The sequence below is a fragment of the Leuresthes tenuis genome, unplaced genomic scaffold (genome assembly GCF_036924035.1).
Source record: "Leuresthes tenuis unplaced genomic scaffold, fLeuTen1.0.hap1 SCAF_24, whole genome shotgun sequence".
Lineage (NCBI taxonomy): Eukaryota > Metazoa > Chordata > Actinopteri > Atheriniformes > Atherinopsidae > Leuresthes > Leuresthes tenuis.
The window spans coordinates 8,430,089-8,445,339 of NW_027325378.1; the positions used below are offsets into that span (position 1 = coordinate 8,430,089).

Below are 15,251 nucleotides of genomic sequence, written 5' to 3' on the forward strand. Positions count from 1 at the left end.
GAAACGGCACGGAATAGCAATTATTAAAGTTGGAGGGAAAACGGCAAAGTTGAGATAAATATTTATTTGAGCAAAAGCCTTGAACCTGGTCCCTCTTGCAGCAGTCTGATACATTCAGAAATACCATAGAAGAAGTAAAGTCAAACAATTTGTGCGAGTAAGTGACAGTAAAAATATGTAACATATTGTAACATCATGCATACATAAGTAAGAATATATGAGACTATAACAATAGCAGGAGCTTTAACTTAATTTCCTCCTGTCACCTGTCATAAATATGTTCTTTTTGTTGTGCATCAAAGACACTAAAGTGTAAACCTCCAGAGCAAATACAGTAAAAGTAATCAAACAAAGAGCGAGGTATAAAAATGATGTAAAGAAAGTTAACTGCATTCATTCTTCCCAGTTGACACAAACACACTCTTTTGACTTGTTCCTCAGATGGTGAAAGGCTTTGGCAGGCGCATCTTGGATGGATCTCAGGCCTCAACTGTTTGGTTAAAGTGTCTTTTCCCATCCAGATAGAGCATAGACTCTGTCAGACACACAACACATGAAAACCACACACAAGCTGGTCAGTTACAGACACAGACTTTTTATCCACAAAAATGTTCTTTTTTGTTTACTTTAGCTCAAACAACAGAATTCACATTATCTATGAAGTGCAGAAAGCTAACATGTCACCTATAGGAAGGGAGATTGTACTTTTAACTATTAAACTCTTCAGCATGGCTAAAACATAAGTACAGGGACTCGAGCCCCCATTAAATTTTCAGCATTATGAGGGAGTAAATGAGCAAGCTAAGCTACTCCCGGTCAACTGGGAAGCACCACGAGAAAATCCTATCAATACAATAAAAAAAGAAAAAGAAAAAAAACATTAGTTTGTTCACAAGAGCAGCGTCTCACCTCCATACGTCTTGGGAACGATGTTGGGGACATCGCGGTCTGAAACGAAGGTGAAGTGGAAGACGTTGGTGGTGTTGTGCTGCCGTGTCAGCGGGTCATACACCTCGCTGTGAACTCTGACCTGGATGTACTTCCCCTGTGTGTAACACACCTGAAACGCACAAAGACACACGCAGATACATCACATATGGTGCCTACATGCGTCCTGACTGATCCGATCACAGAACATTTCTAACGCACTGAAAATGGACTGAATGCATCAAGATGTGAACAGAAGGTTCTGAATGTCTCAGCTTATTGTTGATGATTCAGCAATAAATGCGACACAGGTGATTCTGAAGTGTGTTCATGTCTCAATAAAGTTCAGCCACTGAGTGCTTTTTTACATACACTGTGAGGCAGGTCACGTGTTTATTTGCATACAGAGCAGGGGACTGAGATCTGATCACACGTGGTCAGTCAGGACACATGCTTACTTATGTTTTTAATGACTGATTATTCTCTAAATCAACTGATTCACGTTTAAGTGGCTAAAAATCTGGCTCCGCAACTCAAACTGCTCTTTGTAACGCTCGTTATTTCAATCAAATTGAAGGATACGTTCAAGGGTTTTACTTTTAAAGAACATGAAGCTGTAAACATTTATATTGACAGAACGAGTTAGAGAGCAAACAGACATTTACTGGAATATTGTTTGTGTGACCATAATGAATTTAGAGAAAAATAATGGTTTAGAAAGCAGCTTGGGTTGAACATTAAATTACCTTAATAACGTTTAGCTTGAAGTCGAAAACTTCTTTTCACACTAGTTTTGGTGTCCTCAAGGAGACGTTTTTCTTTCTATCTGATAAAAACTCAACTATGTTCAGCAGCTGCTCTCTAACCAGAAATCCACCTAAAAGAGTACAAAGTTAAATTGATAACAATTAAAAGGAAGCTTCCCTCAAAGATGGAGATCTTTTTCTGACCTGTGACGAGAGCAGCAGCAAGGAGCCGATCTCCACGGGTTTCTGGAAGAGGATATCATCAACAGCCACCAGACTTGGCCGACATCCTCTGCAAAACACCATAAGCACACACAGTGTTTAATTATGGTTCAATTAAATATTATCCCTCTCTTTGAGATCATCTTTTGACCAAATTTCTCACCCGTAGGAGCAGGCGTTGGCCCAGCCCAGCTCGTAGGCTTTTCTCATCAGAAAACCTCCAAATATCCTGTTGAAGATGTTCCTCTCCTGATCAAACAGAAAGAGAAGGGAGAAGGGTTGGTGAGGTTTCCCAGATGAAGCTGTTTATAGGTGAAAAATTCAACAAAATGACTGGACTGGAACTTCTAATAAATGCGGCTGCTGGTTTTAAGGTTGAGGCGAACGCTTGAAAGTGTTTCAATTGAGCCGAGGAAGCAGGAAACCAACTCAAAATAAATGTATTTGTCTCACCTGAGGGTGGCAGATCTCCAGTCCTTTCAGTTTGGCGTCTTCCATCCACACAGAGTTTGAAGGCAGAAGTCGGCTGCGGAAACTGACTGTGCTGAAACAGCAGAAGACAAACGTACCAGAGGGAATATTTAACACACAGATCTCTATAATGGTGTTGCATCCTTAACACAAAAGATCCAAAAGCACGTACAGCAACAGAGTAACAGACAGAGTGTTTTTGGACATGAATGCGACGGCGGAGCAGAGGAAGAAGGTTACTCACTATTACTGCGAGCAGCGGCTATGTCAGACACAGCACATTTTAGAATTTTACTCAACTTCTAAGTTATATGATGAAGCTGAATTTGTCTCTTAAAAGGTAATAATATCGTAGTCGTACTTTGTGTCCAGGGTGTTGAGAAACAGACTGTGTATGATCTTCCTCTCCTCGTCTGTGGGAGCGACCTTCAGCAGCGATGCAGTGCTCAGCTCCACACGGCGGGATTTATTTGCTGAAAATGCAGAAGAAAGGGACCAGATTGGCATACTAAAAGCATATTTACCTCATGTTATAGAGTCACAAAGTCGTACCTTCTCCTTCCTGAAAGAGCATCTCTTCCTCTGGTCCATCGGGCTTCAGCGGATTTACAAACGCTGCCCTAAAACGAGGTGAGACACAGAAGCGGCCTGAGGCTTGTGACTGAACGTGACTTTTAGGAGTTTAATCTACTCAGAAAAACAAGCCCGACCTCAGAGACAGTGAAGCAAACACCTTTATTTGTGTGCATTTAATATCAAATGTCAGATTTGAGATCACGTTGCTTCTCTGTTGAACCTATCCAGCCTGAGTGGAAAACTTTGTTTATGCGTCATTAATCTGTCATTAGCTTTGATTTATTGTGAAAGAAAAAAAAGGTTAGAAACCACAGGTTTTAATACAGAATCTGCACCATAAATAGTAACAGTAGCTCTTAAATCTCTACCTTTTGTTCTCTGGATCTCGAGCCACCATGACAAATGTAGCATCCAGAATGGGGGCATACGCTCCATCACGGTACTGCAGGAGGAGGAAGTCGGTCATTATAGTCAAGGAGGGTTTTTTTTCTTTAAAAGAAGCAGAAATAAACATAACACTGAGCATTTGAGTTTGTGTGTGTTTACCTGTGACATGTGCATCTTTGCTTCAATTGACGTCTTCCCCACCCACGTCACACGACCCGTGAACTTGATGTCGCAGTCAGGATAGATGATGTGCTGCCTCATGTCTGAGCCACAAAAGAAAAGGAAAAAACGATCTCAGAGCCACACAAAACAAAATCTGATCATCCCGGCGTGTTGCAGACGCTCACCGATCTTATCCACCAGCGCGGTGACAATAGACAGCGGAGACCTCTTTAGTTCCGGATTATAGGTGTAAGAGTAAGAGATGAGGACTGGGAGGAAGAGGAGGAGGAAACTTTCATGAGTGTTTGATCGTGTGGAGGTCCTTGTCTTATCTGAACAGAAATCTTTTGTGTTGACCGATACCTGCCAAACTGTCCAAGTCCTCCAGGATTCTGCCAAACCTGAGAGAGACATGAGATCAGTTAGAGTAAGAAGGACATCTGGGATTATTTCAATCTGCAAGTGAACTAATTCAGTATAAGTGAATGAATGCATCACAGATGGAACACAAGTTCACAACTCTGCAAATTCAAAATGGATTCTAATTATATAATTTCCCTTTGGGATGCATGAAGTATTTTTCATTTCATGAAGTGCTCTGTAAGCTATTAATTAGGACAGAGTGATCAGATTAGGGCAGTCTGGGCCTTGTGCTGTGCTTTTAAAGATGAAGAATCTCACAGCAGACGTCTCAGTCTCCAGAGGAGCGCCTCTGATCCCATTAGTTCAAGTTAGCTGCTGTTAGGTTAGTTGATGATTCCAAACTGATGTCCAATTATAGCTGGGATAAGTTCCGGCCCCCCCGCAACCCTGATGAATGGATTGATGGATGATAGGATGGAAGGCGTTTGAGTGCATCTACCTGACAGTGTTGTGGTACGTCAGGTACTTCTCCCTGAGCTGTGGCTCGGAGCCGAGAGGCAGGTGAACCTCCAGGTAGCTGTCCTTCATCCTCTTAGCAGGAAGGTCGCTTTGAGACTTCGCCAACATGGACGACAACGAGACTCGCTCTGCCATGGCCTGCTGATGGTCACTGTGGATGACGTAACGGAAAATGTCTCTAAATATAACACTGAAGAAGAACTGCCTGGATTTGTTCTTTTTGTCATTCTAAATAATCTTTACAGTCGTGGCCTGTGTCACTTTCTCTGTATTTTCTTTAGACATTATTTTACGAATGATTCAATAAAGAGAAAAATATACAGTGTAATGTAAAGAAAAACTGAGGAATTAGGGATTTTTGCAGTTGTATCTTTTTAAGAACCAGAAGTTATAATTTAACCAGAACAACTGCAGAAGCATCTTCTCCGCATTACAGTTGACAATAAAACAATATTTATGTAATGCAATAAGCATAAAAGTCCAACCTGACAACAGCATGTCATGACATTAGGATACAGTGAAGATCGCTTAAAGATTTAATATGACATGAAAAGATTATGATAAAAAGGTCATATTTTTACAATACTAACTGTATTTCATTCTGAAAAATCCAATTCATTCAAATTGTACATATTTTTATATTTACCATATTTTTATTGTTATTTCTAAGTTGTTATCTTATTGCTCTGTGGTGCTGTTACCAGGTCAAATTCCTGTGTACATTGTACATTTGGCGAAATAAAGCTATTTCTGATTTCTGAAAATGAGAGCAACAATGTGGAACTATAGGCTGAGTATGAACATATTAAAGTCTACTTTTTAAAAACTCTGACACGTTAACGACATCAGTGAGGCACCAAAACAACACGAGGACGCACATAAGCGCACGGTCCAGTACCTCCAGTTTGTGGAAGCTCCCACGATTTCTCTCAGCCTGTTACGCACTGAAAAGCAGAGACAAAACAGTCAGATGTCGCGTCCTCACATCTATGCAGGGGAGCGATGATAAAAACAGGGAGTCGAGGCCGATTGTTTCATTCTGTCTCTGCTGGAGTTCTGCCTCAGAGCAGCTGTGGGATAAACTCTGATTCTGCTTCTGTTTACAGCCGGAGCCTCCAGCCGGCTCAAGACCTGAATTCTAAACATCTACTCACAGAAGTGCAGTTATCTGCTGGGAGCTGTAAATGCAGCTCCGTGAGGCTTAAACAGTGAGACAATATGAAACAATACTGAAGCCACAGAGGGAGGAAGAGGAGGGAGGGTCTATCTCTGCCAGAGGAGACGTCACTGTGCGTAAAGTCCAGACGTACCAACAGACTGAAGAGGTGCACGGAAAAGGCTGAAACGAGGTGTTACGGGTTCACAGTGCTAAAACATGCAGGAAGAAACAGAGTGCGATTAAAGCTAATTAAAAGTGGATTAATGAGTTTCAGACAGTTTAGATTTGTTTTGGTTTACCAACACACACCATTTGACACGTGTAAAAGTGGGCTTCCTGCAGAGAAACAAAAATGATTAAAACATGCAGGATGAGGGCTCAGAGGGCGACAAATGACTCGTGACACACATTAAACATCTGAAGGAGACAAAACCTCAACGTAAACAACTGAATCTGGAGGATTTATGTCAGGGATGCCCAAAGCCGGTCCTGGAGGGACGCACTGATCTGAATCAGGTGTGTTGAAGCAGGGAAACATCTAAAACCTGCAGGACAGCGGCTCTCGAGGACCGGCTGTGGACATCTCCATCACATTTTAGGAGGACTTTTCTCCTTTAGGATATATAAGCCATTATAAGATGTTGTCGATGATTACTCCTCTACATATGACTGATGTGTCCTCGGACAGCTGTGCAGAGGATCAGTGTGAAAGTGAAAAATCCTCCATGTTTGTTTCTTTAGTTTGAAGCCATTTGTCAGAAACAACATCCACATCCAACTGAAAAATACAATATATAAATGTATTAATGTCGATGTATATATTTATGGATACGCGTTTATTGTAGACTAAACACAAGTATGTATATATATAAAACGAAAAATATGAAAGAAGGGACAGGATCTTGTAAGTTTATCTGAATACTTACTAGAATTTTAGTTGTTTAGTTACACATTTCAATAACTGAACTTTTTAGTTGTTATTTGGAGTAAATATCAAGGAAACATCATCTCAGTGGAGGTCACACCAGGTTATTTGATCTGCTGCTATTTGAGAAACTCAAGATCACATTTGGATTTAAAAGGATTCTTCTCCCGCTGGTTCGCCTTCATTTCTAAAAATGTATCAGTTGATAAGATTTGTTTCCACAAGCGTGAGTTTTCTCCACTAGCCGTATCTGGTTTGACCCTCATGTTGGCTGTTTCCAGAGATTAGGGGTATCAAGAAAATAGGGTCACTTCTGTATGTTCTGTTCCAGTTTTCAATGAAAAGCATACAATAAATCTTAATCTTTGTCTTAATTCCACCCTGCATTTTTCAATCATTATTGGCTATAAAGTGTTTATTGATGCACAAACTGGTGGTTAAATCAAGCTAAAATAAAACTTGAAATACAGAAAAAATACATAAAAGTATGTGCATTGATGTACTGAAATAACCCTCCCCGACATTCAATATCCAACCCTCCACTGTGCACTGTTGTTTTCTTGTTTGACCTGCTTACAGAGGAATTATGTTGGTAATTGGGGGGTTCTTTAAACAGAAAAGGAGATGTGTTTGCTTTCTTACCCTCGATCATGTCGGGCGCTTTGCCTTGTTTTAATGGTACACCTGTGCAGAGAGACCTGCTCCTCACGGATGCAGCCGTCCGTAGCAACAACAACCTGCAGACCACAGACAAACAAAAAGTAACCTTAGCCACAAGCAGTCTATTTCCATCCACAGGCATCCCCTTCTTTTAATTATAACTGATCAGCTGATGTGTTATAATCCTGCCCTGCAGCTCCAGGCTGAAACAACAGACTCACAATAAATCCTGTATTCTGTAAAACTGCTTCAGTTCAATTAAAGCTTCAAAATAAAAGACCTGCTTGAGCAGATTCTCCTCTGTGTGTTAAAGTACATTTCTATGTGGTGTTAATGTACTGAACACGACACACCCTCAGTGTACACGGTGACTCCCGCCCTATCAGGGTCTATCTGGCCGCTCCCAGGTTGAGCTGACTTCATTATTATTTTAGCATTAAGTCATATAAGACATCACATAATGGCACATCGCTGTCACAGATAGTTTATATGGTTGCTTCAAGGATCCTGGCGTTATTAAGCCGATTTGTGAACATGTTAGCGTTGCCGTGGTGGGCTGCACAGGCATGATCTGAACCACACTGACCTCGGTGACAGCATCATGTTGTCCGGGTTGATGGAGTCAAATGTTCGGGGGTCCACACAAAGCAGGTGAGCTGAGCTGAGCTGAGTTGGGCTTAGAGGAGAAAATCACTGCTTTTTTTCTGTGAGAGAGAACGGTGCCGGGAGATATGATAAACTGGCGAAACCACTGGGCAGTTTCCGTGTTGCTACGTAATCCCGCCCATGAGCTAATGACGCAGACGCTCTGATTCACGCTGTACGTAGGGTTTCCATCCTAAGTGCAGCCTGTCAGGCACTTCTTGAGCCTTCCAACCTGGAAAAATCCGCAGCTGCTGAGAAATTTTAGTAATCAAAAGTTTAAATACGCGCTGCTTCCATGAAACAAACTTCAAAATTCCCATGAAATTAAACATTATGGTGGTTTCTTTTTATGAAATGTCGTCTTCTAAATTTCAGGTGAGCCTCCCCAAGAAGGCTTTAAACAGTTTGAGTGGTGGCTCAGTGATTGAAGGTGGGGATATATTGCGTTTCATAAATTATAATAAGTTTATTATGTGGTTAAAAAGGTCAAATACAGGAATTTGAGATTTTTTTCAGAAAGTTAAAGTTGAATATGTCAAAGATTAACATTAGGTGGCTCATTTTCTTATTGTGTTTGGGATTAAATAACATAATCGAGATCCTAAAGGATAGTATAAGTGTGGTGTCTTTTTTTCCCCAAACTTTATCTGCCTCAGACTTCTTAAATTCCTTACACTTCACATGACCTCTACCAGTAGCTCAACAATAAAAACATTTGTATTGTTGATATCTTTAACAATGTGGTTTTTCATGTCTAAAATTTTTTTTTTGAATTGCTGATGTTTCATTCTGCAACTGATTTTGCATCCAATGAAACTCTCTGATATTTTTAGCTTAACCGACTCTCCCCCAAATTCTACAGGAAACATTCAAATATGTGGAAACAAATAGCTTTCCCTGAGTCATTTGGCAGGAACTTGGACTGTAAAAGTCATAATAAGCAAAAAAATTGAAAAGACATTATGCTATTAAATGTTTCTCCAGAGAACAGAGATGCAAAAATGACCACAAGGAGGCAAAAACAACCACAGTTACAAACCAGATAAAAGGGTTAAAAACACCTCATGATCACAAAGCGGACGACACAAGGCAGCTGGGCTGTTCTGTAACCACATGTTCTCTTTAGTCTCTATATCTTCTTCCTTGTTTGAGCACTGTGAGATCTTTTTACCTCTTCCACATACAGAGAGGCATTGTTTCATTATCCATTATTCCCACCACTGTCTGAGAGGGATGTACAGTCAATCCCACAATGATATGCTGTATATGAGTGGTGGAAAATTCCACTCGTGTAGCTATCAAGGCAGTAACAATTACTTCTGCCTCTGAGGAGTCTTTCCAGTGCAGTTTAAGGACTAAATTCATGTTATACACTAATTTACAATAAACAGTTGCATTTTCAATCTAGCAAAAATGCAAAATTTTCTTCTCAATGATTTTATAGAATAATAGTTGCTTTTATTTAAAGTAGAAAATACATCAATTTTTTTGTCTTAACTGTCCAAAACAAACATCCCAATGTCTCCTCCTTGTGTGCTGATAGGATGAAAAGAAGCCGAAGTGTGACGCTGATTGGTCAGAAATCTGAGCGCTGTGCCAACTGGCCAATAGCTTTCGAGTGCCAAGCGGGTATATATATACCCGATGTAAACAAAAGAGGTTAGTTGAACGGCAGCAACCCAGCCGAGGGTAACTTGTACTGGATGTTCTTGTCTCGACAAAAGCGTCCTGACCAGAGGCTGACTGTGGGGGAAAAGCCACTCTGAAGCGAATGAAGAAACTTCTAATCTTCCACTTCACATACAGAGGACTTCTAACGAAAGGAAAAAAGAGTAAAAGAAGAAAATGGAGTATAAATTACGAAAAGCGGAATCCAAGGACGTCCCGGATATATTACGACTGGTGAAGGTAGGCTCGAAGAAAATCAACATTTCTATCAGAAATTCCTTTAGCATCACCTCACGCAACAGGGATTCAACGTGACCGTTAGTGTGGAGTCATCGTTAAACTTTTTGGCTAACTGATGCTTCGGCTAACATAGTTTCGCTGTCGATAACGGCTGACGTCAGATGTGTTGAGCACCGGGTGATGGAGGCAAATCAGGGGAATGGAGGGTATCCGGTGGATATCCGAGTATGAGATCAGCTGGTGGCCCTAGTTTTCAGCCAGACGACACATGACCACTTCGACTTGCTCTTCTCCAAATATGGTCGGTCTGACGGCGAGCTTATGTGCTTATCAAGGCTGACCCGGATGCAATGCTACAGTTGTATAACGGATGACCTGACATAAACAACGGATCTGACACAATAACACAGTTATGTCTGAGTATTTTTGATTTTTTTATGGCAATTAAACGGGTGAAAAAAGTTAAGACATTCCCATTACAAATATCCTAAAGTTAAACGTGTAATTTATCACACATTCTCATGTATATGGGTATTATAAAGGTCACCTCATGTGTAGCAAGTAACAGCCCTCATTTAGTAACAGTACATAAACACATAAGCAACCATTTTGTGCAGAACATCGTTAGTAATAATCAGCTAAGCCAATTAAGTATTTCTATCTTTATATACCATAGTTTTAGCTTCTGTATTCAGGTGCCTTGAAGGGTTCATTTTAAGCAGCGTTTATATCTAAAACATGTTCGATATTAACTGATTACCAATCGAGAATAACTGTGGATTTGTTGCTATCAGATGTCAGTTGATGTTATGGTCAACGAAATAGTCGTTCCAGCTGTAAATGTATACATATTTCCCTCTTTGTTGTCCCAGGAACTTGCAAAATACGAAGAGATGGAGCACCAGGTGACACTGACGGAAAAGGGTGAGTGTTACGTCACACCGTCGACATGTTTACGCAAACAACCATTGGTCTTCCTCCCGTGTTTGATCAAAAATTGTACTTCTGTGTAGATCTCCTTGAGGATGGATTTGGTGACACCCCGTTTTACCATTGCATCATCGCTGAAATCCAAGGAGAGAACAGCAGTGAAGGTGTGACACATTTCACCCCCTCCTTTAAGAATAAAAACACACTCTGACATAGCTTAAAGCAGCCTGCTCTCTATGTCAGCCTTTCGATCAGGCCAGAGCTAATCAGATTAGCGGGTTTAAGTGGTTTTCTGCACGAGGGGTGTTGTCAAACGGCAGCAGTTTTTCTACCATCTGGAGGGACAGAACGTCTGTTTAAAGGCATCACGGGGTGTGCTTTCTTTTTATAGAATTACCGGTTTCGTTGTAAGCAGAGCTGGCTGTGAGTCAGATGTCTAGCTGCTGGTGTACATTGTTTCCCAGTGTATACATTGTCTGAAATACAGTCCCAGCGTGAAAAAGGCCTGAGAAACAGTCCACAGCACAGTCTCAGTAATTATAGCACATACTGTACAGGCTTCTGTAGCCTGGAGGGAAGTTTCCACACGACAGTATCAAAGCAGGAAGAAGTAGGTCAAAAGTAAAACTCTTTCACATGTGTAAACTACATTAGCCCAGGGCCAAACACTTCACACCTGCATCGAGTTGAACTATTTAAGTCCAGACATGCCACTTTAAAACCTTTAAAAAGTAAGTACAGGTGCATGGTGTCTACATATAGATATGATAATATATACATTTAAATGATTAAAGTATTTACACAGAAGTGTTGTACAGTATAGAGTAAATATGTATTTTACTTATCGGTAGGCTCTGGATAGTTTAGTTTGACTTTTTCTGCAGATATTTCATCGTGTTTCGTTGTTTGAAATACACTAAAAGGGCCTTTTTTTGTCGATCTGATGAGTTAACACTGCTGTGCCCCCGACACAGATCTGAATGTGGTGGGTTTTGCCATGTACTACTTCACTTACGACCCCTGGGTTGGCAAACAGCTCTACCTGGAGGAGTTCTATGTGATGGACACGTACAGAGGTGGGCTCAACCATCTGCTCATCATTCACTGCTTTTCTGAGGCGTTATAAGTCACAAGCTTCAATATTTTCCTCTTCTCTCTCTGTTTTTAGGGCTGGGCATCGGTTCGGGGATCCTGCGACACCTCAGTGATGTGAGTAGATTCCCAAACTGAAACTAAGTTCAGCTCCAGCAGCAGCTGGTCAAGCACACATTACATCCCACTAAACATTTCTGGTTTTGTAATGTACTGTTTCTGCTTGTGAAATTAAAACTACTGATGTCATTTTGTGTGTAAAATGTAATGTGCATGTTGTATTTGTATCTATTCTTGGGCTCTGTGAAACCAAAATTAAGATTTCCTGGTAATTAAGATAAAAAAAAAAAAAAATTAAACTCATTTTTAAGGAGAGAAACGATGATAAATGAAAGAGAAACATGGTTCCGTTTTCACTTTTCTGTTCGTGACTTGCGCCAGAATCAAAGCACAAGAATTTGAAGAGTGTCATGATAATGATAATTATTAATATTATTAAGGCTTGTGTGGTGTATATGTGTATAGATTGGAATACTAATTAATGTTATAGTATTACTATTTGCTTTGCAATCTGTTCTACACCAAACGAATCAAACGTTTAAACCTGTAATTCTTTTTGCGTTTTCTCATGTTATTTCACTCTGTTTGTTAAGTCTGGAGCTTAAAAGCCTAAAGTTGGCCTATAATGACCTTGACCAGTTGCATGATGGGAAATGTAGGCGTATTGATTGTTCTTTAACTTGGTACTCATTCCTCTTCCAGCTGGCGATGAAGACGCGCTGCACCGGCATGATGTTTGTGGTGGCGGAGAACAACAAGCCGTCCGTTCAGTTCTACAAGTCGCGCGGTGCTGAGGACCTCTCTCAGGAGGAGGGCTGGAGGCTCTTCAGGTTTGACAAGGAAAGCCTCGTCAAGATGGCCACTCGGTCTGAGGAATGACATGAGGTCCAGCAGAGCAGAGCAGCAGAGGGAGAGAAGTGAAGCCGAGAGTCCAACCAGATGTCTCGGCTTTTCTCTCCGTTCTGTCGAGGGGGGATTGTTCAAAGTTAAGCTTTTGAACCGGGAATTTTGTATCACAGTATGATTCTGCATGTTATTCCCACTCATTTAGTCTAATAGTAAGTCAGTCTGACTCATGTTTATCGTAACCTTTTGTTGACTCGTGTTTTTGTTGTGTAAAATCAATAAAAGCTTTTCAACATGATTACTGTTAGTCTCATTCGATGAATTATCTTATGATTTCTCACATTTCAAATTTCATAACTGCAGATGCTAATAAACATCACCATGAACGTTATCTGGATAAATCAAACGCATTACGGAGGCTATAATAATAATGCAGATTTTCAGCCTCTGACATGACATGGGTTTCATCCTGAGTAGCAGGCAGTATTACAAGGGGTGGATTTGATCCACATTTTAAACTCTGGTCTATATTAGAGTCACATACAGGTGAACTTAGAGACTTATTCACCTTCTGATCACATTTGTAATGCAGCATTTCTAACATACCTCATAACAGAAAACAAACCAAAGAGGAGGTGCTGTTAACATACAAAGTAATACCTAAAAGACTGAGTAACACAAACACCTTGTAGCATGTACAAAAATAAATAAAATACACCAGGAAATTACTTTAGAATCCATTTTCAGCAGAAACCTTTTACAGAAAAAGAAATCTGTAAATAAATGAAGACAATTACCAGACCACCAATTCAAGGTGGTGGCAAGAGTTTTTCCAGACGGAGATAATAAAATTGTTGTGGCTTAACAAATTAAATGTGGTACTTTTCAGGAGCATGTCATTTATCTTGGCTTGGCCCTTTAAATCTGGCTGAAGAACAGAAATTTACAGCACTTTTCCTAAAGCTCACAAAGCTCTGCTCTGTGTGTCACAACATATTTCTTAACTGTCAAAAAATATGTTCAATGAGAATCGTTAAAATTAGTAGTTTTTTATCCTCTTCATAAAAAATTGTCTTTCTATACAGTTTATCTCTTGCTGTTTGAGTTATTTAACTGAAACATATTCAGATGGGTTGGAAATAATATTAAAAGCATGTCTTGGTGCGATACAACATAATCTAATAGCTCATACAGCTACGTTTATGCAGGTTTTAGTCCATCTCAGAGCAAATTTTGTGGCCCAGAAAGGGCGTGCACTTGTATAGAATAGCACACCACATTAGCAGCTTGTAACAAAATGTTTTTTACACCCACAGCACGGCCAAAAGTACTTCTGAGAATTTTCTTTGATTATTCACAAAGAAATGGGGGAAGTGACTACTTCTAAGCAGCTAATGAGGAACAAAAACGCTCACACAGCAACATGTCACACGAATACGCCCAACACATTCATGTGTGGAATGGGCTGGGCTCAAATTTGCACAAGGCTTGTTTTTTTTGTTTTTTTTTGTCAAGAATCAGCTGTTTTGGCTTCTTAAAAACCAAGGAGCCTCAAATCAGCAGAGATCGGTGAGTCGGAGCTCTTTATCAGTAAAAAGACACCCACATAAACTTGATGTAATTACATGTTTTCCGCTCCGTCTGCAGAAACGTGACCTGCGTGGCTGAAGGACAAATGAAAACCAGGTGGGAAAAGTGGAAAAGAGGGGAAACGAGACATCAGTTAGTCAGGAACTCGCAGCGCAGTCTGAGAGTGAATTCAGGTCAATTTTGGTCTGTTTTCAGAGCCACGCTGAGAACTTTGGGCAGCAGTGGCTGTGTAAGGAAGTGGGTTCCTTCATAACAGCAACAGGACATGATCTTCTCAGACGATGCCAGTCTGTATCTTTTCCTGTATGCATTTGAAAAGTGAAAACTACAGCTGGATAGAATACAAACTATTTCCAGAGGTTGAGAGAAGCATTAAGTTCAAACTTCTGCTCCGTAGATAAGCTGAGAAGCTGTCTGTCAGGCCACAAGTTAATATGGTTCGTATATTGATTTATGTTTATATCTTATATCAATAAACATGGAAAATACTCAAAATTATTTTCAAACAGACGATACTTTGCAAAAGTTTTGATCAAACTCGTTTCTTTATATATCTACAGGAAAACAATAAATAGGTGCAGCTAAATATTAAAACATGCAAATATAAATTCTTCACACAGCCTGAACCCTCTGAGATAAGCTTTCTGTCATTTCTTTAAGTAGTCTTCAGAAATAGTTCTCCAGGCTTCTTGAAGGACATCCCAAAGCTCTTCTTTGGATGTCGGCTGCCTTTTGTTCTATTCTCTGTCAGATGATCCCACACTGCTTCAATAATGTTGAGGTCCGGCTCTGGGGAGGATTCATCCCTCCATAAGACCTGTTGCCACTGATTTTCAGTCCACTTCTTGTTTATAAAAGCAAATTCCTGTCTGTCAAACCGTGTTACTGTTGTTTTTGTTTATACAACTAAAGAAATGGGATTAAAATGATGTGTCTTTGTGACAGGCTGCTAGTAACAAAGTGCCTAAAGATACAATTTAAAACTGCTTCTTTGATAAGTTGTCTGTTATGTGCCCTTGAGTTAGGAGCCTTTTTTTCTGCTTGAATGATTCATAGGTCAGAG

General features: G+C 40.3%; 2 protein-coding genes across 3 annotated transcripts; one reads left to right on the forward strand and one right to left on the reverse strand.

Annotated features, from left to right (window-relative positions):
- Window positions 1-49: 49 nt before the first annotated feature.
- Window positions 50-7,879, reverse strand: acot9.1 (acyl-CoA thioesterase 9, tandem duplicate 1). Of its 2 annotated transcripts, XM_072378670.1 has the most exons (16): window positions 7,704-7,879; window positions 7,100-7,194; window positions 5,842-5,868; window positions 5,272-5,317; window positions 4,354-4,524; window positions 3,855-3,892; window positions 3,677-3,760; window positions 3,489-3,592; window positions 3,311-3,384; window positions 2,919-2,986; window positions 2,728-2,839; window positions 2,349-2,439; window positions 2,059-2,144; window positions 1,878-1,965; window positions 910-1,060; window positions 50-535 (listed from the first exon to the last, which is right to left on the reverse strand). In XM_072378670.1, the coding sequence occupies exons 1-16, from the start codon at window positions 7,718-7,720 to the stop codon at window positions 480-482; spliced, it is 1,308 nt and encodes a 435-aa protein (XP_072234771.1). In that variant the 5' UTR covers window positions 7,721-7,879; the 3' UTR covers window positions 50-479. The 2 variants fall into 2 exon arrangements, with proteins under 2 accessions (XP_072234771.1, XP_072234772.1); XM_072378671.1 differs by lacking the exon at window positions 5,842-5,868.
- Window positions 7,880-9,407: 1,528 nt separating this feature from the next.
- Window positions 9,408-12,897, forward strand: LOC140284552 (diamine acetyltransferase 1-like). Its single transcript, XM_072378436.1, has 6 exons — window positions 9,408-9,670; window positions 10,543-10,594; window positions 10,684-10,764; window positions 11,575-11,676; window positions 11,769-11,809; window positions 12,455-12,897. Exons 1-6 carry the CDS (start codon window positions 9,608-9,610, stop codon window positions 12,629-12,631), a joined length of 516 nt encoding a protein of 171 aa, XP_072234537.1. The 5' UTR covers window positions 9,408-9,607; the 3' UTR covers window positions 12,632-12,897.
- Window positions 12,898-15,251: the final 2,354 nt, after the last annotated feature.